General features: G+C 48.4%; 1 protein-coding gene across 10 annotated transcripts in view; it reads right to left on the reverse strand.

Moving 5' to 3' along the window:
- The window catches only part of TNRC6C (trinucleotide repeat containing adaptor 6C), a 115,456-nt gene that overhangs the window by 17,062 nt on the left and 70,795 nt on the right, over positions 1 to 27,599 (reverse strand). For 5 of the 10 annotated variants that reach the window (XR_011562156.1, XM_070773983.1, XM_070773980.1 and 2 more), the window contains exons 5-13: positions 22,499 to 25,111; positions 16,591 to 16,806; positions 14,348 to 14,514; positions 11,040 to 11,120; positions 9,734 to 9,791; positions 7,466 to 7,608; positions 5,880 to 6,053; positions 3,473 to 3,619; positions 1,282 to 1,401 (exon numbers count right to left, since the gene is read on the reverse strand). Coding sequence is in view for 9 of the 10 variants with exons in the window: in XM_070773983.1 (XP_070630084.1) it covers positions 1,282 to 1,401; positions 3,473 to 3,619; positions 5,880 to 6,053; positions 7,466 to 7,608; positions 9,734 to 9,791; positions 11,040 to 11,120; positions 14,348 to 14,514; positions 16,591 to 16,806; positions 22,499 to 25,111 (3,719 nt within the window). In the remaining variant the exon portion in view is untranslated. The remainder of the gene's footprint in view (positions 1 to 1,281; positions 1,402 to 3,472; positions 3,620 to 5,879; positions 6,054 to 7,465; positions 7,609 to 9,733; positions 9,792 to 11,039; positions 11,121 to 14,347; positions 14,515 to 16,590; positions 16,807 to 22,498; positions 25,112 to 27,599) is intronic. The other 5 variants (XM_070773984.1, XM_070773981.1, XM_070773986.1 and 2 more) reach the window with 4 other exon arrangements.

The raw sequence follows: 27,599 nt of genomic DNA on the forward strand, positions 1-27,599 counted from the left end.
TGTGGGATCTTGGCTCCCCAACTAGGGATCTAAAGTGCACCCTCTGCATTGGAAAGTGAAGTCTTACTGGACCGCCAGGGAAGTTCCCGAGGCTCCCTTTTCTGAATGAAGTCCAGTTGTGGCCTGGAACCCAGGCCCAGGGCATTGGGTACTTCATTTCGGCTCATCCAGGACACTCACACCCTACCTGGCCACCACCGGGGACCAGACACGCAGACTGGTCAGATGTGTGTCTAACAAATGCTAAAGGGTCAGGACTGAGAGCCTGATCCTGTAAGGAAAGGTTCCCCTATAAGGAAAGGCTGACATCATGGTTTTGTCTCTTTGAGCCTTTTCTTTTCTTCCTTCATGACTCCTGATAATTTTCTGCGAGATGAAGCTGTTGGACAAGATGTCTAAGCAAATCAGGTGTCAACATATTAAAGAAAGAAACAAACGCTGGGTCCGTCAGGGAATATAAATTCAGGATGCATCGAGGGATACAATGCCATGGTGTTACATGGTAAAAGCAAAGCCTGTTGAAAATTAAAAATTCAACGTATGTTAAACTATAAAACTCTCAAGAAGTATTAGACTACATCAGCCTTTCTCAAGAGGGATTCTGAGAGAATTAAGTCCTAATCTCTGAGGCAGATACTGTACGTAATGAAGTAACTTGTCTTTTGCTTCTAGAATGGTATCTATGTGTATCATCCTCAGAAAAATTTAGACAAAATCCAGGAAGTGATTTGCTGGTTCTGTGTTCGGATAAGAAAGGCTGGCTGAGTGCTGACAGATGTGCCTAATTGTCAGATGGGGAGACGAAGATCACGAAGGGGCCAGAGAATTCACAAAGCCTAGTGGAAATGCCCTGGAGTGAAGAACTTCCTAAATCTTTATTTATTAAAATATTACCCTATTTATTTGGCTGCGTGGGTCTTAGTTGCGACACACAGGATCCTCAATCATTGTTGCAACACGTGTGACTTTTTTTTTTTAAAGTTTCAGCATTTGAACTCTTCGTTGTGGCATGTGGGGTCTAGCTCCCTGACCAGGGATTGAACCTAAGCCCCCTGCATTGGGAGCTTGGAATCTTAGCCACTGGACCACCAGGGAAGTCCGCTAATGCTTTTAATAGTTTACCAACTTCCTGAAAGTCTCAGCGACATTCCCTGACGTGAAGAAGAGCATAAAAGTAACTACACTTATCGGCTGGTGTGCGCGTAACTGGTTCGTGCCCGTGAACACGTGGAGAATGCCCTTCCCACGTCCTACAACCCAAGCAGATCTGCCCTGACTCACCAGCTGCAGCTGATAGAGCTGGTTCAACATCGTCATATGCTGAGGATTAATTGGCGAGGTTAATAGTGCAGGGTTGAGACCAATGTTTTTTGCTGCAAACTGCAAAAGCTGTGCTTGAACCTGTTAACACAAAATGCACCATTAGACATGAACTCTATTCAAACATTTACTTGTCTGTGTAGTTTTTCAAGGTTCAAAACTGATTGATTAAATGACAGTCGTATTTGTCTCATGAGTGAACTTCAAAAGCCATTAAAATATTTACAGACATTCCAGCATTAGTAGTTAGCACGTTTTAGCAGAGAATGTAGAAGGAAGAAAGGAAGGGAGGAGGGGAAGGAGGGAGTGACAGAAGGCAATAAAGAGATATCTTCATCCAAATATTTTAGTTACGAATGAATGCTCTAAGGTGCTGTGTTACTCCTGTCGGTTACTGATTCTGTTTTCTGCTGAAGTGAAGATGAGCGGGCATCATTCAAGGCCTGGAGACAGTGAAGGCATGTTCACTTCACTATGCCTTCCTGGGAGGAAGTTCGAGGCAGGCTTCTGCGTCTCGGACAGGCAGCTGGGACCGATCCCCATAGGAGCTCGGTAGGCGGCGGCACCACCACCTGACCAGAGGGTCCTCGTTACAGGGCGTGCAATGACCCCTCCGCAAGTTTACCGGCTCAGGCAGTGGCCTCTCCCTGCTTGTGGGACCAGACATTCCTCCTGGGGGTCCCAAGTGCCCAGGCTCCGTGTGGCACAGGCACTCACGTGACTTGCCAGCCCTGACCGTGACTCAGCTTTCCTCCCTGCTCACCTGGAGCTCACTGCTCCGCGCCGTCAGGAGCCTGGCCCTGGCCAGCTCGGTGCTCCCCACTGCGTGCTTTGTACGTTTATCACACGTTTACACAAGGTGATCTTAGGTTGTACACGGAAGGGCGTCTTTTACTTTTATAGTCATCTAATGGGTATCAGGAAAACGTTGATTTTTCTATTTATGATGGACATGTAAAGTTTCAAGAATAAATTTATCTAAGCAGGCAAGTCAATTTAGAGAAAACACATTAAGAGCCTTCACTTGAAATGAAGGCGCACAGATGAGTGATCCTCAGGACACGCTGGTTTGCAGAGAGTGGGGAAGGCTGCTCCCTGCCTCCAGGCCCCTCTCGCTGGGGTGGCCGAGTCACCAAGTCCAGGTGGTGGGACGTTAGTGGAAGGGGTCTGTCTCTCGTCTTTCTTCCTCCTGGGACGTGGCTCAGGCAGAGCTGCTGCTTTCTGCACTGCTGCCTGGGCAAGAAGTACCTGTCTGTCTTGTCTGAGGGTCTGTATTTCACGGCCTCTCTGTTGTAGCGGCTAAAGACTGTATCTTAAGAGTGTATTCTGTTTACAAAATTTAACTATTCTTTTACCCAGACTTCAGCCATCTCAACTCCGTGCATACATTTCAGGTTAAACAATTACAGAGTAATAAGTGTGGTGGTGCTTTATTTGCTCAGTCGTGTCCGACTCTGCGACCTCATGGACTGTAGCCTGCCAAGCTCCCTCTGTCCGTGGGATTTCCCAGACTCTAATACTGGAGTGGGCTGCCACTCTCTTTTCCAGGGAATCTTCCCAACCCAAGGATAAAATTCTATGATTTACCATTTTAGTTTATTATTGAGCATTCTTACAAGGGGTAATGAGGACTGTAACATTATAATGAAAACCTCAGCCCAAAGTCTAAAATAATGGAATGTTCTAAAAGTAAACGATATTATCATGAAAAAAGTTGACACAATGCTTTATAGTTACACAAAACAACAACATCCTTTTTCTGAATTCTGTTTGCTTTCTTTTTTTAAATAAACGTAACTGACAGTCTGTAACATAGGCACTGTTATATGTTGTCCCATTTAGTTTGTCACCGAAGCGTTATTCAGCCCTTCACTGATTCTAAGAAGTTTCTTTTACATCCTAAGCAATTTCATGAGCCTCTTTGCTCCCCCACCAGTCTAGGGCAATTCAGCGGGTTCATCTGAATAATCTTCTTGCGACCAGGACAGACGTCCCGTCACTAGTGTGTGCCACTGGCCCAAGCGCTCTGACAGGAGGGGGCCCGGTCCTCGGGGAGGGGTCTGGGCATGCCTCCCAGGACAGGAGGGTCGGGTGGACAGGTTCACGCGCGAGGGCTGGCCCACTCTCCCTGCGACGCGGGCGCCAGTCTGACCTGAGGGGATAGAAACTGAGGCACTTGAGCACGGAGACTGGGCTGGGAGGAGCTCAGGGGCGGCACGGGCGGCTGCGGCGGCTGCTGCATGGTCCTGGCGGGCGCTGCTCCGCTGCTGCCAAACATGCCCAGATTGCCACTCGGTGTCTGCAGATGGGGAGGGAGGGGTGGTTACATCGTCACTGCAGGAGCAGGCGGGGGCAAAACCGCACCGGATTCCTGCCACGCACAACTCGCACCAGATGGAAGGCTTAACGAGGGCTGTCCACAGCATGTCCCAGAAGGGTCCTCTGACCCAGGTGAAGGGCGGCCCCCACAGAACAACTGCTGCCCCCCTGAGCTCATAGCAACAGCAATACCAAGGGCCCAGTGGCCAGGCCTGGCGCCATGAGCAGGGCTCCCTACGCCCCTGTCCCAGAGGTCTCTTTCCTGCCCCCTCCATCTTCCATTTTTGTTATTATTATTATTAAACTGATGGGACTTAAAAAAAAAAGTGCTGTTCAGACTTATGGACACAGTGGGAGCAGGAAAAGCTGGGATGAATTGAGAGAGTAGCATAGAAATATATACATTACCATGTGTAAAACAGATGGCTAGTGAGAAGTTGCTATATGACACAGGGAGCTCAGCCTGGTGCTCTGTGACAACCCCAGGGTGAGATGGGGTGGGTGGCTCAAGGGGGAGGGAGCATACATATAGCTCAAGGGGGCTGATTCATGCTGACATATGGCAGAAAGCAATACAACATTATAAAGCAATTATCTTCCAATTAAAAAATAAATAAATAAATAACAACACAAGCACTAAAAGAAAAAAAGAGAGAGAGAATATACAGATTAAGATAATGATTTTCAGTATAAGTGAGGTTTCTTTTCCACCAAAAGCCCCATGATCCAAAGAATAAAAAAGTACTGTTCACTTATGGTTGCCGAGAAGGAGGACTGGGGGAAGCATGTTTAGGGAGTCTGGGGCGGGTGTGTACACACTGCCGTAAGTAAAGTGGGGAACCAGCAAGGACCAACTGTGCAGCACGGGGACTCTGCGCAACCTTACGTGGCAGCCGGGACGGGAGGGGAGCTGGGAGGAGACGGACACACGTATACGCATGGCCGAGTCCCTTTGTTGTCCACCCGAAACTACCACAACACTGTTAATCAGCTATACTCCAACCCTCCCCATCTGCTGTTCAAATTGGGTACAGATGACAGAAAATCCGCCTGCAAAGCTTACCCACATCTGTAGATCACAGAAGCCACACAGAGCTGGTTTTAGGTAGCCCACGACAAGCCCATCATGTTCAAGGGCACTAAAGTAACACTGAGCTCCGCAGGGGACCGGCACACATGTGGGTGTGGGCACCATCTGTGCTGGGGTAACGGGCAGGGATCACTAACCAGAGAGAAAACGTTTTCTAAAAGGAAATATAACTGAGCTCAACAAGACCTGAACCTGAATATATGGACAAATTCAGGCTGGTAAGTTTGTGTTAAATACAGGAACTATACTGAGTGTTTCTTTCTATCTCCTGGTTGAGTTATCTGACCCTCGGGGCCGTTGGCCTGGCCTCTGAGTCCCCAGCGGCAGCTGAAACCTCCACTGCCGCCTGATGAGCCCCATGGACAACATGAGACAGCGGTGGGGACTCCGTGGACTGGGGTGCTGCTGAAAACTGGCCTTGGCCACCCCCAACCTCACAGCATCTCTGGAAGAGAAGGCTCAGAGCTGTGTGCGTGTGAGCCTCAGCCAGGAGGAAATCAAGGACAGTTCCAGGGACGGGAAGGACATGTGCTTGCTTTCATGTCATTTCATCCCAGGGGAGAGAAGTGACATGAGGCGGCCATCGTTCAAAACCCCAGGTCCTGCCTCACGGACGTCTGACAGTGACTTGCACCTTCTCCACGACTGTCAAAGGCAGGGAACGAGGCCAAAATCACTCTGAAAACCACTGAGAACCTGCAGGAGCTGTCATCTCTATTTCTGGGGAAGAAGGGAGAGTATGGTGTTTTCCTGCAGATTAATAATGCATTTAAGGTGTCCATGGTCAGGAGAGACAGAACAGCACCGCCTCGACCTGTGAATAGACCCAGCAGCTGAGGACTGCCTGTAGCCCGCGTCACTTCAGGAGCAGTACATTAGCACCATGGGTGTTGAATGCAATCACATTTCAGTTACATGTAGAAATAATTTTGAAGCATTTCCGGTAACATGGTTAAATTTCTAGAATTGGATTCATTTCTTGACAGCAGTACTTCACTTGAAAGGAAATCCTTGTCATAGTTCAGTTCCCTTTACAGGTTCAGTGCTATTTTCATATCAGGTATTAATTAAAAATAAAGTTCATGCCTCAAACACACTGATTTAAAGGCACATAAAGGAGACCCCGGTGAGCCTCTGCCAGCAGCCTTACCTGTCTAGCAGAATTCAAGTTTTGCATGCCCAGCCCTGAGGCAATCCCGCCCAGGGCCTGGCTGGGGAGTGCACTGTTGGAAAGGGGGGGCTTCAGGCTTGGTGAAGGCAAAAATGGTGAAGTCGTGGGCTCTTCCACGAGGCCGCCATCCTGATTGGGGAAAGAAAGCGTGAGCTGTGGGCAGGGCCCGTCCACACACAAAGCACAAGTTCCCAGGACGCAGACAGGAGTGTGGATGAACACAAAGGAGTAAAAGATCAAAAACGTGTAGACGAGAGGTGGAGAAATGGGCAAAAGGAAGAGGGGAAAAGAAAAAAGAGAAACAGGATTAAGACGCTGTTTTCATTTTAACAATTATTTTACAAACACGCATGTCAGCTTACATAGTCTCATCACTACCAGCCCTGCCTATGGGGAGGTCAGGAGAGAGACAGCGTAAGTCTTAGTTGGAAAACACTTTAACCACCGTTTTCAAACAAACAGGCTCCTCTGAGAACTTACTAACAAGGCTCTAGGTATACACTAGGTTGCGATCTGCTGATATTCATCTGTTTTTGATTTCATATGACTTAACCTAATAATAAGGTAAATTATAAAGCAGACAAAAACCTTATTATTTTTTTTTACATTTACTGAGGCATCAGGTCCTTTGTAAATTTACCTCATCTAACTTCACAACAAGCCTAGAGTATTATTTCAGATTTTAAAGATACAGAAATAAGACAGGGTCCCACACTTGGCAAATAAAAATTCAGGATGCTGAGTTAAACTGGAATTTCAGATAAACGCCTGATAATATTGCAGACTAAGTATGGTCACAAGTGATTCATTGTTGTCTGAAATTCCGATGTCCTCGGACACAGTGGTGCCGGGCACAGTGAGGACTCCATTGCGTAGAGCTCTGGTTGAAGACACTGTGTATCCGAGAACAAAGACCAGCTCTCGCCTCTTCTCCTGCGAGCCTGCTTTTTGTGTCTATCTGCTTTAGAGCTGTCTTTCCTTGCTTCTATTATTTTTCTCAAGGCCAGACATTTTGATCGAGCTAAACGGGAAACTGTGAAGCTGTCACTGGTGTGACCCCCTCTGAGGTCACACCGGTCTGGAGAAACTGCACCAAGCAGGCCAGTACTGAGGGGAGTGAAATGGCGACTCCAGCTGCTAAAACACCTAAGGTGATTTCCCCACACCTGTGGGTTTTCTGAAGTGGCTCATCCGAGCAAGGCCCACGCCCAACCACTTCTAGACCCTTCTTCTGAGATTAAACATGTAACACTTCATTTCCAATGGGAAGAACTGTGCACGTAAGACCATAAAATAGAAATCTGATGACTCTCGTCTACAGGACAAATTCAAGCGGCCAAGTTTACCCACTGGCATGAAAATCAGTTTTCAATTTCAGTATTTTTATTCATCACATCATATGAAATACTTATAACACTACCTCTTTTGAGTCAAACATTCACATATACTAGAAAAATGGGTAAAAGTCACTTAAATATTACAGTCCAGTAACTTTCTAATCCAACACAGTAAAAATGAAAAACATGTCTTGTTAAAAACAAACAAAAAGCCACCTAAACGCATACCTTGTCAAGGAAGGTGGGGCGGTCCACGGAAGACTCTTTGGAGATTGGTGGGCGGCAGCCAAGGGGCTTGGTGACCATCCCGTTGTAGTCGGTCACTCCCAGTCCACGCTTGTCCACGTCCACCTTCTTTTCCAGCAGAGCGCCTGGGGCACAGCAGATAGAGGCAGCGTTTGGAACGAGATGCCCAGGGGGTTGGCTGCGAGTGCTGAGCACAGACAGGTGCCAGCCGACATCTCAGGGAAGGAGTCAAGACCTTCACCCCCAGAGGACAGGGCCAAGCGCGGAAGGCTGTGGTCTGGCCCCTGCTCCCTATCAGCCCTGCTCCCTATCAGCCACACCTGCCCCAAGGGGGCTAGGCCCTTCCTTCCCTAAGAGGGCCTTTTCCCAGCTGTCCCGCCTCATACCCATCAACTTCCACCTGCTGAGTCCCTTCCGCTGCAAGGACCTGTCCAGACGTTGGGGACACGACAACACAAACCAGACAGGTCTGTCCTGTGCTCCTTCGATTCAGGGACTGGTGTCTGTTCAGCTGCCTCGAAGCTCTGGGGAGGCAGGACTAACTCCCTACAGATCATGCCCGGGCCCTCTGTCCTGGCAGCTGACACCACACATCATTGCGATTATAAAGTCTGACCCTCATTATTTGTGAATTCTGAGCTGCTGAATTCACCTACTTGCTAGAATACACTTGTAGCCCCCACATCAAAACTCGCAGTGCTTTTGGGTCATCTGCGGACACATACAGGGCGGGGAAGAGTCTGAACCTCAGATCACACACACACACACACACACACACACACACTCTCTCTCTCTCCCTCCCTCCATCCCTCCCGGCTCTGCTGCTGCTGCTGTTGCGTCACTTCAGTTGTGTCCGACTCTGTGCGACCCCATAGACGGCAGCCAACCAGGCTTCCCGTCCCTGGGATTCTCCAGGCAAGAACACTGGAGTGGGTTGCCATTTCCTTCTCCAATGCATGAAAGTGAAAAGTGAAAGTGAAGTCGCTTAGTCGTGTCCGACTCTAGTGACCCCATGAACTGCAGCCTACCAGGCTCCTCCGTCCATGGGATTTTCTAGGCAAAAGGACTGGAGTGGGGTGCCATTGCCTTCTCCGCCCTCCTGGCTCAGGCTCTCACAAAGTGACAAGTGTCTTTCTCGTGGTCTATGTGGGGTCAGGTTTGACATCTCTGTGCCCTCTGTTGGTCATTTCAATGGTCCCCATGGTCCCCAAGCCAACGTCCTGAGCATTAGAAGGCTGCATGGCGCCTGCCTTGTTCAGCAGCTGCTGATGAGCAACAAGGGGGTGCAGCTGGAACAGGAAGAGTCACCAGCTGTGTGTAAGGCTGTGGGGAGGGAGCTACAGTAACATCTACAGTGCGAGATGAAGCTTCAGAAAAGACGGAAAGCAGATACGTTTGTGGACTCACAAGATGATGACTTATTTTTCTTTTTTTAAACAAGAATTTTTTTTTTTTTTTTTTAAAGCTGATGGCATTGGTGTGAGTAGAAAATTGAACAAAATCTATGATCATTATTAACTACCCAGGGTCACGTCACCCTTCTTAGCTAAGGTTTTATTATAAAGAAACATGGCTGGCATATGATTATTCATGAGACATATGTATTATACACAAACACACAGGACTTCCCAGGAAGTCCAGTGGCTAAGACTCTGCCTTCCATTGTCAGGGGGTGTGGGTTCGATTCCTGGTTGGGGAACTGAGACCCCACATGCTGCAGGTTATGGCCAGAGGAAAGGAAAGGAAAAAAAAAGCTCAACTCTCCTCACAGCCCCCCACACCCAGGGTTAACGTATCGACTGGCTGACAGAAGTGCTGTGGCCAGAGGCTTGCACAACCTCATCCCTGTGTGTCCCCAAGGAGCAAGGGTTCAGTATTTCCTCATTCAGTACTTCGGCTCCCTCAGCAGGCAACAAGCTGGGCACGGGGCCCCAGCACCTTTCTCTAAGAGGGTCACTATCTCCTCCTCAAAACAGATGAGGACAGTATCAATTCACCTATTTGTTGCAGAAATGAAAGAAAAGAAAAGAAAAAGAAACAGGAAAAGCAGACATGGTTCCATGTGGCGCTTGGCCGTTTGTCCCCGGAGACCACCCGTCCTGAAGGACTGGCCCTGCAGCAGGTGTACACCCTACGGGTGGCCTGTCTCTTGAGCACGTGTTCAACCATTGACCCATGACTCAGAACACTGAGACTCACAAACCCGTATCTTTAAAACAAAGTGTGCTTGAGGTGCATTCTTGCACTTACTCATGGCCTGATCGAGATTCATGTTGTTGCTCTTCAAGGCCTCTTCAGCCGGCTCTCTCTGCGGAGGGAAGCGGAGTTCTCATTAGGAGGTGTGGTAACAGAATGAAAGCTTGTGAAGAGCTCGGGCACCGTTACGCAGGGACGCAATCAGTAGTGACCTGACGCTGCTCCGTTTAGGAACCGGAAATACTTTTCTTCTGCGGTTAGAGACAAATGTCTTCTAAATAAAAATCCTTGTCAGAAGAAAATGTGTTGAATTGATTTTCAGAGGGAAGACGACTTTAAACCCCAAATGGCCAGGGGAGTCCTGTCACTGACCCTGTGGTCAGTAGGGTGACCTCTCCCAGGGCAGCCGCAGGGACTCATGGGGAGAGTCAGATTGCAGGATTGTCTGTTGTTGACTGCTTTTCGCCAAAAAATGTAAAAACAACATAACACAAAACAAGTACTAATGGATGCATTTTGATAATCATCTCTCGGATTGAAACAGACTAGTCTTGGTGGAGACCAAGCAGGCTCGATGCTGAAGTACCGCAGGGCCACTCTGGGCCCATCACCTCGCAGTGGGTGGGGAGGCTGGGCCCCGGGCTGAGCGAGTGTGGGGTCAGGGGCCTGCACCCTGTGAGAAGTATGTGGTCCCCTCTTCCAGTCTGGGGCCGCTCCAGACCCATCCCGAAGGGGCACCCATGGCAACCAAAAGGTAAACGCTCATTTGAGTAAAGATTTGGAGAGAAGACATCTGAAGGGACTACTCGGCAGATGCAAGAGGTATGGTTCATGATCTGAACGCTTCCACTGGCTCTTGGGAACTGAAGAGATGGGGAGCCATTTTCAGAGGCACACCCTAAGATCTCCAGCTCTCGCTACACATGATCTGAAACTCGGGCACCAAACAGGTCTGCTTGGGTTTCTTTATCTGCACGCAAGGTTTTAGTGCTTTATACCGAGGTCTCCCTTGAGATCTTGGTCAACCTTGCAGAAATGAATGAAAACTCACTTTTAGATGAAAAGAAAATAGAAAATTGTATAAGCCAATGAAGATTAAAAGTCACCCATCGTTTTTCATTCTAGTAAAAGGGTCTCACACCTTTCCAGATAGAAAGGATGTGGATCTTTGCTGTCGTTCAAAGCAAATCCTAACCCCTAAGCAGGAGTGCCCAGGTGAAAAGGGTGTGCACAAGTTAGGTTTTGCCAACAAGCTCATCCCCTGAGTCTCCCTCCTGCGCTGCACGTGACAAAGGTAGACACCGGACGCAACAGGGCGGCGCAGGCAGGACACACGCGGCAGCGCACGGGGGCCAGTCACCGGGAAGCCCATGTCTGTGAGTTGTTTGATCAGCCGGGTCATGATCCAGGCCTCGTCCTGCTTGCCAGATGTTTTCATGCCCTAGAACCAAGGGTGGGAGGAGAAAGTCCATGAGGCAGGTTCTGTGGTATTGTTTTGAATTACTGTTTATTGGAGTAGAGTTACTCGACAATACTGTTAAGTCTCCACTGTACAGCAAAGTGCAGCAGCTCTATGTATTCCTGTCCCCTCTTTTTTGGGTTTCCTTCCCATTCAGGTCACCACAGGGCAGTATAGTAGGTTCTCGTTGGTTATTTATTTTATACATAGAATCAATAGGTACATGTGTCACTCCCAATCTTCCAGCTCCTCCCACCCTTCCCTTCCCCCTTGGTATCCATACATTTGTCCTCTCTGTGTCTATTTCTGCTCTGCAAACAAGAGCTTCTGTAACATTTTTCTAGATTCCACTTAGATGCCTTAATATATATTTGCTTTTTTCCTTCGGGCCTACTTCACTCTGTATGATGTTCTCTAGGTCCACATGAGCCACATTTTAATAATGCATTTCTTCCAGAAATGGGGGACGCCCAAAGCTCATGTTGATTTAAAGTCACAGCACCCCATGTTAGCCTGAGCAATGCTGCGCTCCCCGCCACCTGACAGTGTCTGGTGGCTTCTGCTACGGAATGCTTCAGGGTGCTTTCGCAGTTGGCATGTGTGTGTGATGTATGGACTTAAAAAAGGCAAGATAATGATTCTTTCCCCTCAGAGGATGCATTTCGTTCATCACAAATAGGAACTGCATCCATGATCAGATAAGCATGCTAGGTGCTCCCTTGAACACGACCCTGTAATAACCATATAAAATCTACTAAAAATTACATGGCTTGTGCCCTTTTATAAGCTTTCTTCTAAAAGATGACAAAATACAGGGTGTTCGTTCCAACAGGATGAAAAGACAACAAGATGAAAGGAACGAAAAAACCTGTTAATTCTGTTAACTCATGGCCTTTGGGGCGGAGAAGACAGTGAGGAGACAGTGGTGAGGGGAGGGTGAAGACAGGAGGAGGGAGTTGACCGAAGAGGAAAGGGGGGCGGGGTGGAGAGGGGGCCGCGGGGCCTTTGCGGGGCCTCCTGCAAGGAGGGGGGTCCAACGATGCATCCACACCTCATACAAACTACCCTTCACAGCGCTTTCACATCCGGGCCTGGGACTCCCTGCAGGTACCGCAGGGAAGAGGCCGCCTCCCAACTAAGGGGACTCGGGTTCGACCCCAGGGGCCATGCCAGGCTCCTGACTCCAACTGCCAGAGATGGTTTCAACTCGGAGGTGATGCCTCTTGGCCCACCAGTACCCTCCATGGGCATGTGCGTCGAGTTTTTAAATTTTACTTTACTTGAGGAGGATCCCACATGCCAAGGAGCAATGAAGCCCAGGTGCCACAACCATACAGGCCTGAGCGCCTAGAGCGCTTCCCTACAACGGAAGCCACTGCCATGAGAAGCCCGCTCACTGCAACTGGAGAGTGGCCCCGGCTCGTCACAACTAGAGAAAAGCCAGGGCACAGCAATGAAGACCCAGGGCAGTCAAAAATAAAGAAATAAAGTTTAAAAAGCTTATTAAAAAAAAAAAAACAAACCTGGGAGAATGGCATTGAAACATATATATTATCATATGTGAAACGGATCGCCAGTCCAGGTTCGATGCATGATTTAGGGTGCTCGGGGCTGGTGCACTGGGATGACCCAGAGGGATGGGATGGGGAGGGAGGTGGAAGGGGGGTTCAGGATGGGGAACACATGTACACACGTGGCAGATTCATGTCAGTGTATGGCAAAACCAATACAATACTGTAAAGTAATTAGCCTCAAAATAAATAAATAAAGGGGGGGGAACCTGGTAAATAACTTCAGTCGTGTCCGACTCTTTGCGACCCCATGGACTATAGCCTGCCAGGCTCCTCGGTCTATGGGATTCTTCAGGCAAGAATACTGGAGTAGGCTGCCATGCCTTCCTCCAGGGGAATCTTTCGGACCCAAGGTTTGAACCTGTGTCTCTTATGTCTCCTGCGTTGGCAGGTGGGTCCTTTTCCACTAGTGCCAGAGTCACAGGGCACAGTTTGTAGGTGACTGTAAACGAACATGCTGGCTTTTCTCAAGGAAGCAGCCTCTCTGGAGGTGATTACAATCCTTCCTGTGCAACCAGAGCCAGGTTTGCCAAGAATACACAATATTTTAATTCACCAGTTCGGTGTTTCTGGTCATTAATTGGATGCTTTGCCAGCCAGCCTGTGAAAAGACCTAATTTGAAGCCCAGGTTTTAGTTTCTGGGCTCTGCTAACTGCCAATTGAGTGGCTTTCAAACTGGAATTGTTTTAAATGGATAATACATTCACACGATTCGAGAGCAGAAACGAGGGGCACAGGGAAGCATCTTCCTCCTACTCCACGCCCAGTCCGCTGAGTTCTCCTTTGCTTTCTCATCCTTCCAGACAGTTCTGAATTCTACAGAGGCTGTTAGGAGTGTGCGTGTGACTCACACATCCACTTCTCTCTCCTCTTCCTCTGCTCCCTAAAATCGGGGATGTGCTAGACAAAGATTCTGTGCCTTGTCTTTCACTTAGCGATATATTTTGGTGATCTTTTCATATGAGTATGTTTAAAGTTTCTTTAAAAAATTTTTTTTAGTTTTTCATAATATGGAGGTAGCATAATTTAACTACTTATGCCATCAATGTACATTCAGGTTATTATAATTTTTTTTTTTTTTTGATGTCCTATGACAAGTAGGAGACACAAGGGATGTGGGTTTGATCCCTGGGTTGGGAAGATCCCCTGGAGAAGAGAATGGCAACCCGCTCCAGTATTCCTGCCTGGGAAATCCCATGGACAGAGGAGCCTGGTGGGCTACAGCCCAAGGGGTCAAAAGGAGTCCAAGAGGACTGAGCACGCACGCACATACATGCACAACGTGCCCCATTATATGTTAACATAACAATATTTTTTTAATGGAAAACAATTATATTTTCTAGAACAAAAATTTTTGGTGAGACAAGTGGCACTGTCACACCTGGCTGGACCCCTCTCCACTGTGCGGCTTCACGGAAGCATCTGGATTCACGCATCAGTCCCTGCTTTCACGCTGCTGTGACAGCAATGCCGTGTCACGCTCTGCGCTCGGCAGAGACCCCCTAAGAGGGCCTCAGGACCCCCAGGGTCCTCAGGGCACTCTGAGAGCCTCGGCTCTCTCTGTCACTAACTGGAGAGACCACCTTGACACCGCGCAGGGCTCAGCATTCACCCTCCCACCCCGGGGCCACACGCACCTTCTGGAGCCCTTTCTTGGGAGCGTTCCCCCAAGAGCTGCAGGAAGAGGGGCTCTCCTGCGAAGCCGCGTTGTTCCACATGCCCCCGTCCTCGTCCTCCCACTGACTGGCGCCGAGGTTCGCGTCGTCCCCGCCGCTGCCCCAGCCTTCTTGCATAGATTTTGAAGCTAGAAAAAGAGGGAGCAGGAGCGTGTATCAGTCACCATTCCCAAAGCAGACAGGGGCGCCCTGTGACACCGCTGAGGGGAGGCAGGACAGAGGGCTGTACAGCGCCTACCTCTTACTCCTCTGTCCTTTCTTACACCTAAGAACTTAATTTTTCCTGCTGGACATGTAATGTATGTGTATACGTACGTCTGTTTTTGTCTTCAAACTCCAGCTGTCTGTAATCTGTGCTGTTCCAACACCCTTAACCCACTTATTTATTTGGCTGTGCCGGGTCTTAGCTGTGGCATGTGGGGCCTTCCATCCAGGTTGGCGACATGTGGAGTCTCTAGTTGCGGTGCGTCGGGTCTAGTTCCCTGACCAGGAATGGAACCTGGGCCCCCTGCATTGGGAGCGTGGAGTCTCAGCCACTGGACCACCAGGGAAGTCCCTAGAGGTCGTTTTGAAACATGGACATTCTAACGATCAATCCTGGGGGTTACCGAAGGTGGCCGTCGCCGAGTGACATGAGATGCTGGTAAGAGGCAGAGTCCTGAGAACGATCACAGGCCTCTGAGTCACGTGGCACGCCACGCGCACCAGTGCTCCCCCGGTGCGACCAGACCCGAGCCGCCTGAGGATCCTAAAAAGTCCATGCTCGGGCTCAGCAGCCTGCACTCTTGACGAGCTCCCAGGAGATGCTCCCAGAACGACAGGAGGGACACAGCCAAGGGCTCAGACAGAGGCAAGCTGAACACTGAGTTTCAATTTCAGGATATTATTGTTTTCTCCTTTCTTAAATAAATACAAAGTAATCTTTGGTGTAAAAGTCACCCCAAACTCTCCTTCCTGGGCAATCTGAAGACCAAAGATCAGGCGACACTACAGTTAGCTACAGTCTATAAGCCGATGAAGCCTTGAGGCTTACAAGGTGGCCAGGCATGTCATCAGGCCTCCGAGGACAAATGATACAAACAAATACGTTGCCTCGACACCGGGATCTACACACCCAGGAGCTTCCCATCCTTCAGGTTTCCAAGAAGTGACACGAATGGGATAAATGGGATGGGATTTACCCACTTACAATGAATGGGATAAACAATCCGGCAAAACGGTTGGCACACGTTCTCTGTGTGCCAGTCCAGTGCTGACAAAGTAACAAAACACTGAAACAATAAAGCTGCATTTTTAAGATCGTAATAATCTCAAAAAAAAAAAAAAAAAAGCGCTTTTGCACCCATGTGAACAACTGATGTTACACGGACTTAAACCAGTCAACTTACATTCATACCACTGTCACAAGTCTCACACTGTAAAGCAGCCACACGCTACACAATTCCACTTGGTGAACAAGATCTGGACAATGGAAAGGATGCACACGTTATGCACACTTATTATACTTTCCAACACTGGGAGGGAAACACAGCAGGTTTTCTCGTCTTTAAAAAAAGAGAGAATCCAAAGCTGAATTTTGTTTACTAGGCGGCAAAAGCAAGGCAAGTGTCAAACTGTGGAGTAATATATTTTTCAAAACCCAATCTCAAAAAGAAAAATGACCTGCTTTATCCACCTGTTCAGTGAAAGAGCAGGTTTAAATTGTCTGAATGACAGGTAGGAGAATTCTGCTGAAGAAGCCTGGAGGCTACTAACCATCATTTCTTTTTTCTTTTAAAAGGAGAACATGGACTTCTCTCAAAAGCTCCTTTTCCTTCATTTATCAGACAAGGCAAATATTTCTTTACAGTCTAAGTTTAACATTAGTCTTAAAATGTGGTGGCTCAGATGGTAAAGAATCCACCAGTGATGCGGGAAGACCCGGGTTCAATCCCTGGGTCGGGAAGATCCCCTGGAGAAGAGAATGGCAACCCACTCCAGTATTCTTGCTTGGAGAATCCCATGGACAGAGGATCCAGGCTACAGTTCACGGGGTCGCAAAGAGTCGGACACGATTGAGCAACTTTCACTTCAAATGTAAATAAAATGAGGAAAGTGTCCTAAAACACTAATTCTTAAAATTAAATGAGAAGTATGCCTCTAAATAGAGTTCGTGGGCCCATTTCCAAACAGCCGACCCAGAGCGGGCAAGACGCTGCGCTCACCTGGTTTGCACAGGGCTGGGGCGGCAGCGGGGGCGCTGGCCCTCCCGAATGTCAGCGCCGGCTCGGTGGGCTGGTCCCCCCATCCGCTGCCGCTGCTGGGTGGCTTGCCCCATGCTGCTGTGCCATTATCAACCAGGGTGGACGGGGATGATGACTCCCCCCAAGAGTTTTCAGCCTTCGAATGAACGTTAGGCATTTCTCCCCAGCCCGACGAAACTGAAGAGGGCACCGGGGAGACAGAGGACAACAAAAGTGAGACAGAGAGAGAGAGAAAGTAAGAATGGTGACGTCAAGTTCAAAATCATTTTGAGATTATCTTTAGGATGGCTTTTAGGAGAAAGTGAAAAGGAGACAATATTAAACCTAATCAGATTTGTCTGTTTTTTTTTAAGTTGCAGTCTTCTCACTTCTGACCCCTACCTACTCCCTTAAAACTGAAAGTCCGTTATATTAAAAGCTATTCAATTCACACCATCTGCAACAAGATAAGAGTTTTAAAAAGTAGGTTAGAACTTAAGTTTAAGGAGTAGCTCTTTTGCTTCTGGTGTTATATGTGACAACCTAAAAGAAATTTCATATTACTCTCTTATAAAAAATTTACGAGTTGCAACATTTTTCTCACTTATCTTTTGACCAACCGTCAGAAACACAGGTCTGGGCAAACAAAGAAGATAGAAAAAGAAACATGTACAGATAAAGTAATAACAGAGCACCCAGATGGTTCTTAGGTACCAGCAGTAAGTTGGGAAAGGAGTTGAGATATTGGTGTTAAAAGATGGGAACCAAATGGAGGAATTATGGAGAAGGGCGGTTCCAAGCGTATCTCAGAATTCTGCTTTCATTCCTCCACCCCATCCTGTGCTAGCATCCTGAGCCGGGCCTTGTACCACAGACGAGGATGCAATTAAACTAGGGAAGGTTTCCTAGTGAATTCAGAAGGTTCTGGCGTTACTATCTAAGAGGCACAGGCGAGGTTAAGAGACTAGGCCACACTAAGGATCTCCCCACCTTCTTTATACTTTAGCAAGACAAACATTTTACATGTCATATGCAAACTTCCAAATCAACCCAAATTCTGATCTTTGTGCCTTTGCCCATAGGCTCACTTGATAATACTGAAAAGTCATGCTGATAGCTCACATCAGCTATAATTTTCATACAGACATAGCTTCTCACAGGCAGAACTGTGAATGCTTTAAACACTAACTGAAGAATAGAAACCACAAATAAGCCAATCACAGAATTTAAATTATTTGGTTAAAACATGGATATTACCATCTCGGTTATAAAATATATTAATTTTCTGACTAAAAATAGCATGGAATCAGCTCCCTTGATGCTTTACTCTAATAAAATACAACAGTAATGATTAATGACAAAACTACCTACCACCTATGAATCATTTAAAATTACAAGCTGAATAATGAGCAAAACATTAAGTGAATTATTATCAATATCAAGGAAAGTGTTAATCACTCAGTCATGTTCAACTCTTTGCTACCCCATGGACTGTAGCCAGTCAGGCTCCTCTGTCCATGAAATTCTCCAGGTAAGAATACTGGAGTGGGTTGCCATTCCCTTCTCCAGGGGATATTCCCGACCCAGGGATTGAACCCGGGTGTCCCGTACTGCAGGCAGATTCTTTATCCACTCAGCCACCTGGTTAAAGGTACATCAGGGAAGTTAGCCCTAATCACTATTGTCGGCAAAAACTAACTATAATATTACCCGTAACTACACAAAAAACAATAATCCATGTTGGGAGAAGCAGTTTTACAAATCGAAGGAACAAATTAGGAAAATTAACATAGAAGACAAAAACTAAGGAAGTTTTGGGAAGCTCAAATAATTCAGGTGTTACTAACAGTCAATCAGCTGCAAAGATATAGTGATTTATTCTCGGCAATTAAATAACAAAATCACCTGATCAAAAGGCAGGCACACAGGGACTTCCCTGGTGGTCTGATGGTTAGGACTCCATTCTGCCAATGCACAGGGCACTGGTTTGATCCCTGGTAGAGGAACTAAGATCCCACATGCCCCACAGTGTGAACAAAAAGGGTAAAAAGGAGAGAGACAAAAAAGGCAGATACACAGCATTTCTCTAGATTACTGTGTTCCAGCTCCAGACTGGGTTTGAACTAGATCCAAACACTCCAGTGTAAATCCTACACTGCATTTCATAAATTAGTATCAGTTAGTATCCTTAGGCTCATCAGAAAACTAACTAGTATTAATATAATAAGAATGGGACAAAATGATTGTCCTGTAGCATTTACTTTTACAAAACCGGACACACACACACAAAAACCTATGCAATCGAGAAACCATATTTTGTGAGACAGAGATCAATATCCTTAAGTGGTGATGATCAGCAATTCAAAAGCAACTTAAAACCCAAACTCTGAGGGTAGTGAACATTCTGTAAAATCAGTGAAGGTCAAGGGTGATGCTGCAGAATCTGTAAAAGACCTGCTCTGTAGCAGAAACCTCATCAGACATTCATCGGGTTTGCAGTTTGTTTGGAGGGGGAATCCCAGTTGATCTGCAACAAGCAGGCAAGTGTGTTCAAGCTGTGAGCTGAGCCACAGCCTAGCAGGTGCTGCCATCGCTGCTTCCATCTCTGATCCCAGTGACCCGGGTACCACAAGCCCCGACAGGAAGGGCCAGGGGCTGTATGTGTGAAAGTGAATGGAGCGGACCCAAAGGAAGCAGCATCTTGTCACTGTTATGAACGGAACCAAGGGAGGTGTGACTGATCCTTCTGTAGCACAAAGAACAGCTGGTCCCCCAGACTGGGACAGGGACAGGCTCAGATCACCTGTGGTCCCTGAGAGGGATGGACTCTGCTCTCACTGCAGAATAGTGCTCAGTTCAGGACAGATGGGAATATCGTAAGTGATGTGGGGCAAGGATAATGCCTCAACGCAGCTACACTGTGTCGTGGCAGAATACGAGACTAATGTCATCAATGAAAAATTATGGAGTAACCCCATCATCCCCAGTGACACAGTAAGTGTGCACAGTCTCTGCACAGGGCTCAGCTGTTGTTGTTCGATCACTAAGTTGTGTCCAACTCTTTGTGACCCGTGGACTGTAGCCCACCAGGCTCCTCTGTCTATGGGATTTCCCAGGCAAGAATACTAGAGTGGGTTGCCACTTCCTTTTCCAGTAGGGCTCAGTGAAAGTGAAGTCACTCAGTCATGTCTGACTCTTTTCGACCCCATGGACTGCAGCCCACCAGGCTCCTCCATCCATGGAATTTTCTAGGCAAGAGTACTGGAGTGGGTTGCCATTTCCTTCTCCAGGGGATCTTTCCAACCCAGGGATCAAACCTGGGTCTCCCGTGTTGTGGGCAGACGCTTCACTGTCTGAGCCACTACGTGCAAGTAATTCCTCTACCTTTTTATCAGTCTCTGTCAAAGTGGTTGGAATAAAACCCGCAGCTGCTTCCACACTATCGTGACAAATATAGACATCACACGTGCGCATAAGGCCCGGAGGACGGAGAACAAACAAGAACCCGGAAACAGTCACCATGGTGGATGGGGCACGTTTTCCTTCTTCTACGTTTGGTGAGACTGTGTGCAATTTGTTAAAAAAAAATTATCTATAAATATTTTTCACATACAAGTAAATAACTTTGGCTCTTCCAACCAAACAGGAATGCCTTTATCCTGGGTGAATCTCATATTCTTTGTCTACTAAAAACCATTAAGAGGAGATTCTGAGGGTAACATATTCAAGAGAAAAAAAAAAATCACAAAGGCACATGATGTTGTCCCTGTCTCTGTGGGGTGTCATGGATGTCATACGTTACAAGTGGCAGTGGGTGGGTATGTATTTCACATCTGAGACCCCCACCACCTCCCCACAACGTGTGCCCTCAGCAAGCTACTTAACTGCCCGTTTCCTCTGTAATATGAGGCCCGGGTGGCCGTCAGGACCACATGAGATGAGCATAAGATGTGGTTGCCCAGCACTGCCAGGCCATGCTTGTTGCCAGGACCCGGGCACCAGGCACATGTCAGCAGGAGCTTTTTCAGAGACAGTGAGCAGGGGGTGAGGTAGCTCTGACTGTGACCCCAGGAGAAGTCATGGGAACGAGGACTTCCAGGAGACTTGGGTGGGTGTGACGTGATAGCTGTGTTTCTTAATAATAATTTAGTCTTGGCTATGCTGGGTCTTCGTTGCTGTGCAGGCTCTTCTCTAGTTGCGGCGAAAAGGGGCTACTCTTGTCATTGTGGTGGCTTCTGATGTTGCAGAAACGGGCTCTGGGGCGTAGCCTCAATAGTTGTGGCCCGTGGGCTTAGCTGCTACGCGGCGTGTGGGACCTTCCCAGATCAGGGATCTATCTGGGATCGATCTTGTCTCCTACACTGGCAACTGGATTATTCACCACCGAGCCACCAGGAAAGCCCAGAACCCTACCATCTTAGACAGAATCTCTCCTCTCGACCTGGGCTCATCGCCCTTCTCCCACAGTTGTACCTGCTGCCCCATCTCTGGCTGAGACCCAGGCTTCTGCATCCAACCTCTGCTGTCCCCTCCAAGCACATGTGCCTCCCGTGTGTGCCCTGAGAAGGCAGTGCACCTTGCCATGACCTGCCCACCTGCCCGAGCTCTGAACCCTCCCTGCTCCTGCATCCACATGCTTTCCCAGTCTGGCTGCTGTATCCATCTACACCCCTGGCCACTATTCCTTCCCCTCTCATGCCAAACACGGCTGAGCTCAGCTCTTCTCCTCCAGCTGTGCTTCCCACTAATCCACTCTTCGTCTTACAGGTGACACGATTCTGTAATTAAGCCTGATGGTTCAATCGGCTTCATCTTCTCAGTGGCCTCCCCAGACCTCTGGATACACCCCAATTCCTTCACAGGGCCTAAAAGAACGTGCCTGCTCTTGCCGTGGTCTCCTTTCTCTGCAAGGCCTTCCTGCCACCCCCCACCACGCACCCCAGCACCAACTATGGTGAAGTTCTTTCTGTTCCTCAGAAATGCTACCTTCCCTCTTGCCTCCAGGTCTTCTATGCTGGCGCCTCTATCTGAGCCACTCCTCTGCCAGTTCTCTAGTTACAAAGGCCAGCTGGACTGAAATCACTCTCTCCCCCATGGTCTGTGTTGCACGTGTATTTTCTCAGTCACGCTCATGCTCCCTGAGGGCAGGCTCTGGTCTGTAACAGCTTCTAGCCTCTTTTACTGCAGTATCTAGGAGAGTGCCTTGTGCCGGGCAGGGACTCAACACACAGATTTTCATCTAACTTTAGCATTTTTCTTTCCACTGAAATCAGAACATGAATGGTACTGTATAATGCCACATAAAACCATTTCAACCAAAAACGGTTTTATTTCATGGTCAACCAGATCAGAAACACCTGCAGAGCTTCAAAACCAGCCAGTGGGCGGGCTTCCCATCCGGACCAACGACTCCTGCATCTGAGGTGTCTCTGAAACTGGTACCTCCCAGCTCCATAAGCTCCCAGGGAATTCTAACGAAAGCCCTCTGGGGTTGATAACCACTGGTTTATCTCATAAATAAACAGACTTTGTAATAAGTAAACACAGGCTAACACAATGGCCTCCAATCTTTCTAAAGAGGGTATATTTCTTTTTCTCTCCTTTCTCTTAGAAGTGGGTACTATTTTTCCCCCCTTGGACTGAAAGCTATCAGAAAATCCTACTTTATTTTTTTCTCTTTTCTTTCTCTTGGACTGAAAGCTATCAGAAAATCCTACTTTATTTTTTCTCTATAATATTATCTCTTTGGATAATATTCAAATACGATCCTGTAAGGTGACGGGCATGGAAATCAGTTTAATGTCATTTGCTACAAAAATGCTAGTTGAGTGTGTGTGCAAACGTAACCAGAGTTTGTCTTTAGCCTCTGAAGGCACATGCAGCCCCGTACCTGGGCCGAGCAGTGGCGATCGGCTGAGCTGGGCGCTGGCCTGGTGTGCCGGGGGCGCCTCGGCCGCGCTCGCGCTGTCACTCGTGGCGGTGGCGGTGGCGGTGGCGGTGGCGGCGGCGCCGGCCGAGGCGCTGCTCTGGATGCCCGGGTTGTTTCTGTCCCACATGTTTACAGTTTTATTGTTGTAGTTGCTTGGGTCGCCCCAAGCTGAGGTACCGTCATCGATTTCCATTTTGCGTCGGATGGAGGGCGGGGAAGGCTCCTCCCAGCCCGTGGCCTCGCTGGTGTCCTTCGGCTTGACGGGGAGCGGCCCCCCGATCCACCCCGTTCCTGTCTGTTTCACGGAAGCGGCTCCTCCCCAGTTACTCGAGCTGCTGTCTGGGGGTTTGCTCGCCCAGTTCTGTTGGGGGCCGGGCTTCAGAGACTCTCCCCAGCTTGTCCCTGGATTCACCTTCGCGTTTGTGCCATTGCCCCAGCCACCGGTCCCCGACCTCGGAGCCTCGTTCCAACCAGACCCTGACCGACTACTGTCAGCATCCCAGCCCGAGGCGTTCTTCTTCCCCTCCCCCAGGTGTCCGAGGACCGAGGACGAATCTGCCCAGTCTCCCCCTCCTGCGCTCCAGGCTGGGTTCGGCTTGTGTCCATCTCCCCAGTTCTGAGATCTGGGTTTCTGAGGCTCAGCCCAGGTGGGGGACTTGTCCTCCTGATTTACGGTCCCGCTCCAAGCGTGGCCACTCTTGGCAGCAGCAGCATTATTAACAGCAGTAGAGCTTATCGCCTCCCCCCAAACCCCGGGGCCATTTGGCGCTTTGTGGCTGCTGTCTCCCCAGCCGGCGTGCGCTGGCGCAGCAGCAGGCGGTGAGCTGACCCACCCCGATACTGAAGAGGTATTTGTACTGTTCACGCTGGACCCATCGTTCTTCCCCCCTGAGTGTGAAGGCTGAGTAGCTGCACACCCCCAGGCCTCTGTCCCATTGTCGTTCTTGCGCTCGGACCTGGGGGACTCTTCAAATTCCCAGGCAGTGTTTTGCTTCACTGGCGTCTGTCCCCAACCAGTGTTGGACAGAACTCTTGGGTCCAGGTCGCTCCTTGGCAATTGGAGGTGCCCTTGCTCGAGAACCCCTTTGTCTCGCCGTCGGCCTTCTGCTCCATCCCGCCCAGTGCTCCCTTCGTGGTGGCTGCCAGAACCGTCGCTGCTGCCTTCACTGGCCGACGTTCCAGAGGACGCAGCTTTGGCCCAAGAGTTCACGTGCTCGCTGCCAGGCTGCGCGGCAGGATTCTGGCCGCCAGCGCTAGGACTGTCCCACCCTGTTGATCCTTTCCCGTTGATGTCGCTACTGGAATGCTGGTTGGGGGGCTTCCCCCAGTCCCCGTTCACCCCGTTGGAGGTGCTCCGGCTGGGGTGGCCCCAAGCTCCCGAGTGGAGGTTGCCCACACCACTGCTGCCCCCACCCCGCCCCCAGGCGAGGATGCCAGGACCAGCGGGAGGTCCTGAGTCCCACGCGTTGTTCCCTCCGTTCCCCTCCTTCTGCACAGCGCTGCTGGAGCCGTTCTGCTTAGCACTTAATGCTGAGTTCACAGTGTCGCCATTCCCCTGACTGAACCCGGAACCGCTGTTTCCTGTGGCCGGGTTACCTGGGGACAGTCCCCACACAGAACTGCCGATTCCTTCGCCGCCACCCCCGCCGACTTGAGAAACTGACGATCCGTTAGCACCAGGAAGGCCTTGCAGGTGGGGCGGGATGATGGCCCCCATGCCAACAGCCATGCCCCAGTTCGGCAGTCCGTTCGTCTGCACTGCGTTGAGAGGGCTAGGAGAAGGGCTCAGGGGGTTAGTGTTGTTTGGCCCGTCAGTGTTAAGGTTCTGAGGTTGTGCGCTGAAAGACACATTCTGGGAAGTGGACGTCTGTGGTCCTGTGCTCTCTTGCGGCAGCAAGTTTCCCCAAGCACCTAAAGTGCCCGCGGGGTTCCCATTCTGGGTGCCCATGTTCTGACCTATGGCACTGACCGGACTGCAAATACTGGAAGGGTTGCCTGTCCCCACAGTTCCTTCGTGTCCGAGTACAGGCCAGGCAGCTGGGTTGGCGTTAGGATTAAGGTTAAGATTAATGCCAGCGTTGGAGTTGGAGGCACCCCAGCAGTTCTGACTCCTCCCATCTCCGATCATGTTGTCCATTTTCCCATCCCCACCGCCGAGGGAGCAGTGAGCCAGGCCCGAGCCGGCACTGGCGGCTACGCCCCACACTCTGGCGGCACCTCCGTTACTGTTCGCTCCCCCCGCCCCAAGGGCACTCTGAGCGGACGGGTTTTGGACCAGTGTGCCGTTGGAGCCATTATTGCCGTTCGTCTTCTTGGTCTGTCCAGTGAAGCTGCCCTGGGCGCTCCCCGTAGCCATGCTACTGTTCTCTGAGCCACAGTTGGAGGCAGAGTCAGTGTCTGTGGTACATTCTGAGGCGGATTCCGTCTCTGCTCCCGTGATAGAAGGCCAGGCCCCCGCGTCTGTCCTGTCGCTTAGCGTCTTCTCCCAGCTGCAGCTGGCTTCGCTCCGGTAAGTGGGCTGCTGTCCCCAGTGGGAACTCTCATAATGCTCTGCTGGGCCACTGTGACTGAGATCTGAAAAAGACGAAACACGTTCAAAGTTAGCTTCTCCTCCCACTTGTCAATCGACTGCTCAAACTAGTCTTGGGGGCAAGCTCTTTCTTCTGAGTTTTCAACTCTGAATGACAGATACTAAAAATGACTTCAAGAAAAAAAGTTATTTATCTTCTAAGTGCATGCTAAGTGGCTTAGATCATGTCGGACTCTTTGTGACCCCATGGACCATTCCATAACCCACCAGACTCCTCTGTCCATGGGATTCTTCAGGCAAGAATACTGGAGTGGATTGCCATGCCCTCCTCCAGGGGATCTTCCTGACTCAGGGATGGAACCCAAGTCTCTTATGTCTTCTAAGTAGCTCCCACTCAAAAAAGAGTTAATGCGTCCAAAATTACATTAATTCACATAACAGAACCAAGTATTTTGGGGGTTGGGGATGGAGAGACAGAAAGAAGAAGCTTTAGAAAATGATATCTCATGTTATCAAGGGAACAATGGTTAGAATTACTTAATTACATTTCTACTACTTTATCTGTTATTACCAGTGATTATGGTTTACCCCAGTTTCCTGAGCATTAATAAAAAAATATTCACAGTCCTACATCTGGTATCTTCTTAGATCTCTAGGTATTCCTTCTACTTCTGCTTTCTATTTTGCTAACTTAGTCTTTTCTTTGGAGATTCCCCAGAAGAACTTTATATGATATTTTCTATAGTGTTTATATAATTTCACTCTTAGGAGTCTAATAAATAATCTAGTATTTGGTATCTGAATTTTATCTCCTGTAATTTCCTAATTTTTTTTGAGTATTCTTAACATTGCAATCAAACTTATATACCAAATTTTCCAACAGGCTTTATTTGAAGTATGAAGTGATGTGAAAGTCACTCAGCCACGTCCAACTCTTTGTGACCCCATGGTCTATACAGTCCATGGAATTCTCCAGGCCAGAATACTGGAGTGGGTAGCCTTGCCCTTCTTCAGGGGATCTTCCCAACCCAGGGATCAAACCCAGGTCTCCCACACTGCAGGCAGATTCTTTATCAGCTGAGCCACAAGGGAAGCCCATTTGAAGTATGCATCACTCAAAAATAAAGTAATATAAAAAATTTAATGTATTTACATAAAACCTCAATTAAAATCCTTGACAGAGTTTCTTTAAATAGTAAGATACACAGATAATTGCAATTAAATATTTCTTCTCTTTTAGAACTTTTCCATTATGTTCTTTGCAAATTAATTTCAACAAGAAAAAAATTTTACTCATCATGCACAGTAAAACTGGGTGTCCCCTCAAATGTCTTTTATTATTTGACAGAACTAAAAGAAGAAAAGAGGAAGTATGCAATCATTACTATCACTAGAAAGAATACACTAAAGCTCATTTCGGCCTTAAAAAAACTCCCACACCAGTGATTTCTGTTGCCTGATTTAAATGGAATGTAATGAATTTAGAATGATGGTCTAGGTGATTCTAAAGCAGGCAAGTAATTCCAGGTGAAAACCACAAAGGGATAATGAAGGAGGGCTTCAAGTTCTAAATTACCATAAACAATAAAGTTTTTTATTGCCAAATATTAGGGGCTGGCTCTACAACTTTATGACTACTTCTGTGGGTTTTGCCTATACTATAAAAACTAGCTTGTTCAGTTGCTAAGTCCTGTCTGACTCTTTTGCGACCCCATGGACTGTAGCTCGCCAGGCTCCTCTGTCTATGGAATTCTCCAGGCAAAAATACTGGAGTGGGTTGCCATTCCCTTCTCCAGGGGGTTGTTCAATCTCAACCCAGGGATCGGACCCATGTCACCTGCATTGGCAGGCGGGTTCTTTACCAATAAGCCACCAGGGAAGCCCCCAAATTAGTTTGTGTTGTGTTGTGCTGAGTTGCTCAGCTGTGTCCGACTCTTGTGACTCCATGGACTATAACTCACCAGGCTTCTCTGTCCATGGGGATTCTCCAGGCAAGAATACTTGAATGGGTTGCCATACCCTCCATCAGGGGATCTTTCCAACCCCAGGGATTGAACCCAGGTATCTAGCATTGCAGGTGGATTCTTTATCATCTGAGTCCAAGATGAGCCCAAGGGAAGCCCAAGAATACTGGAGTAAGTAGCCTATCCCTTCTCCAGGGGATCTTCTCGACTCAGGAATTGAACTGGGGTCTCCTGCATTGCAGGCAGATTCTTTACCAGCTGAGTTACCTGGGAAGCCCCATGGAGAACAGTATGGATGTTCCCTAAAAAACTAAAACTCAAGTTACCACATGATCTAGCAATCCACTTCTGGGTATATATCTGGAGAAAACTATAATTCAAAAAGATACATGCACCCTAATGCTCATGGCAGCACTATTTACAGTAACCAAGTCTTGGAAGCAACCTAAATGTCCACGGACAGAGGAAAAGATAAAGAAGACATCATATATCACTTATATGTGAGATCTAAAAACTGATACAAATGAACTTATTTACAGAACAGAAACTTAAGGTTACCAAAAGGGAA

Source organism: Bos indicus, chromosome 19 (assembly GCF_029378745.1).
Source record: "Bos indicus isolate NIAB-ARS_2022 breed Sahiwal x Tharparkar chromosome 19, NIAB-ARS_B.indTharparkar_mat_pri_1.0, whole genome shotgun sequence".
NCBI classification, from domain to species: domain Eukaryota; kingdom Metazoa; phylum Chordata; class Mammalia; order Artiodactyla; family Bovidae; genus Bos; species Bos indicus.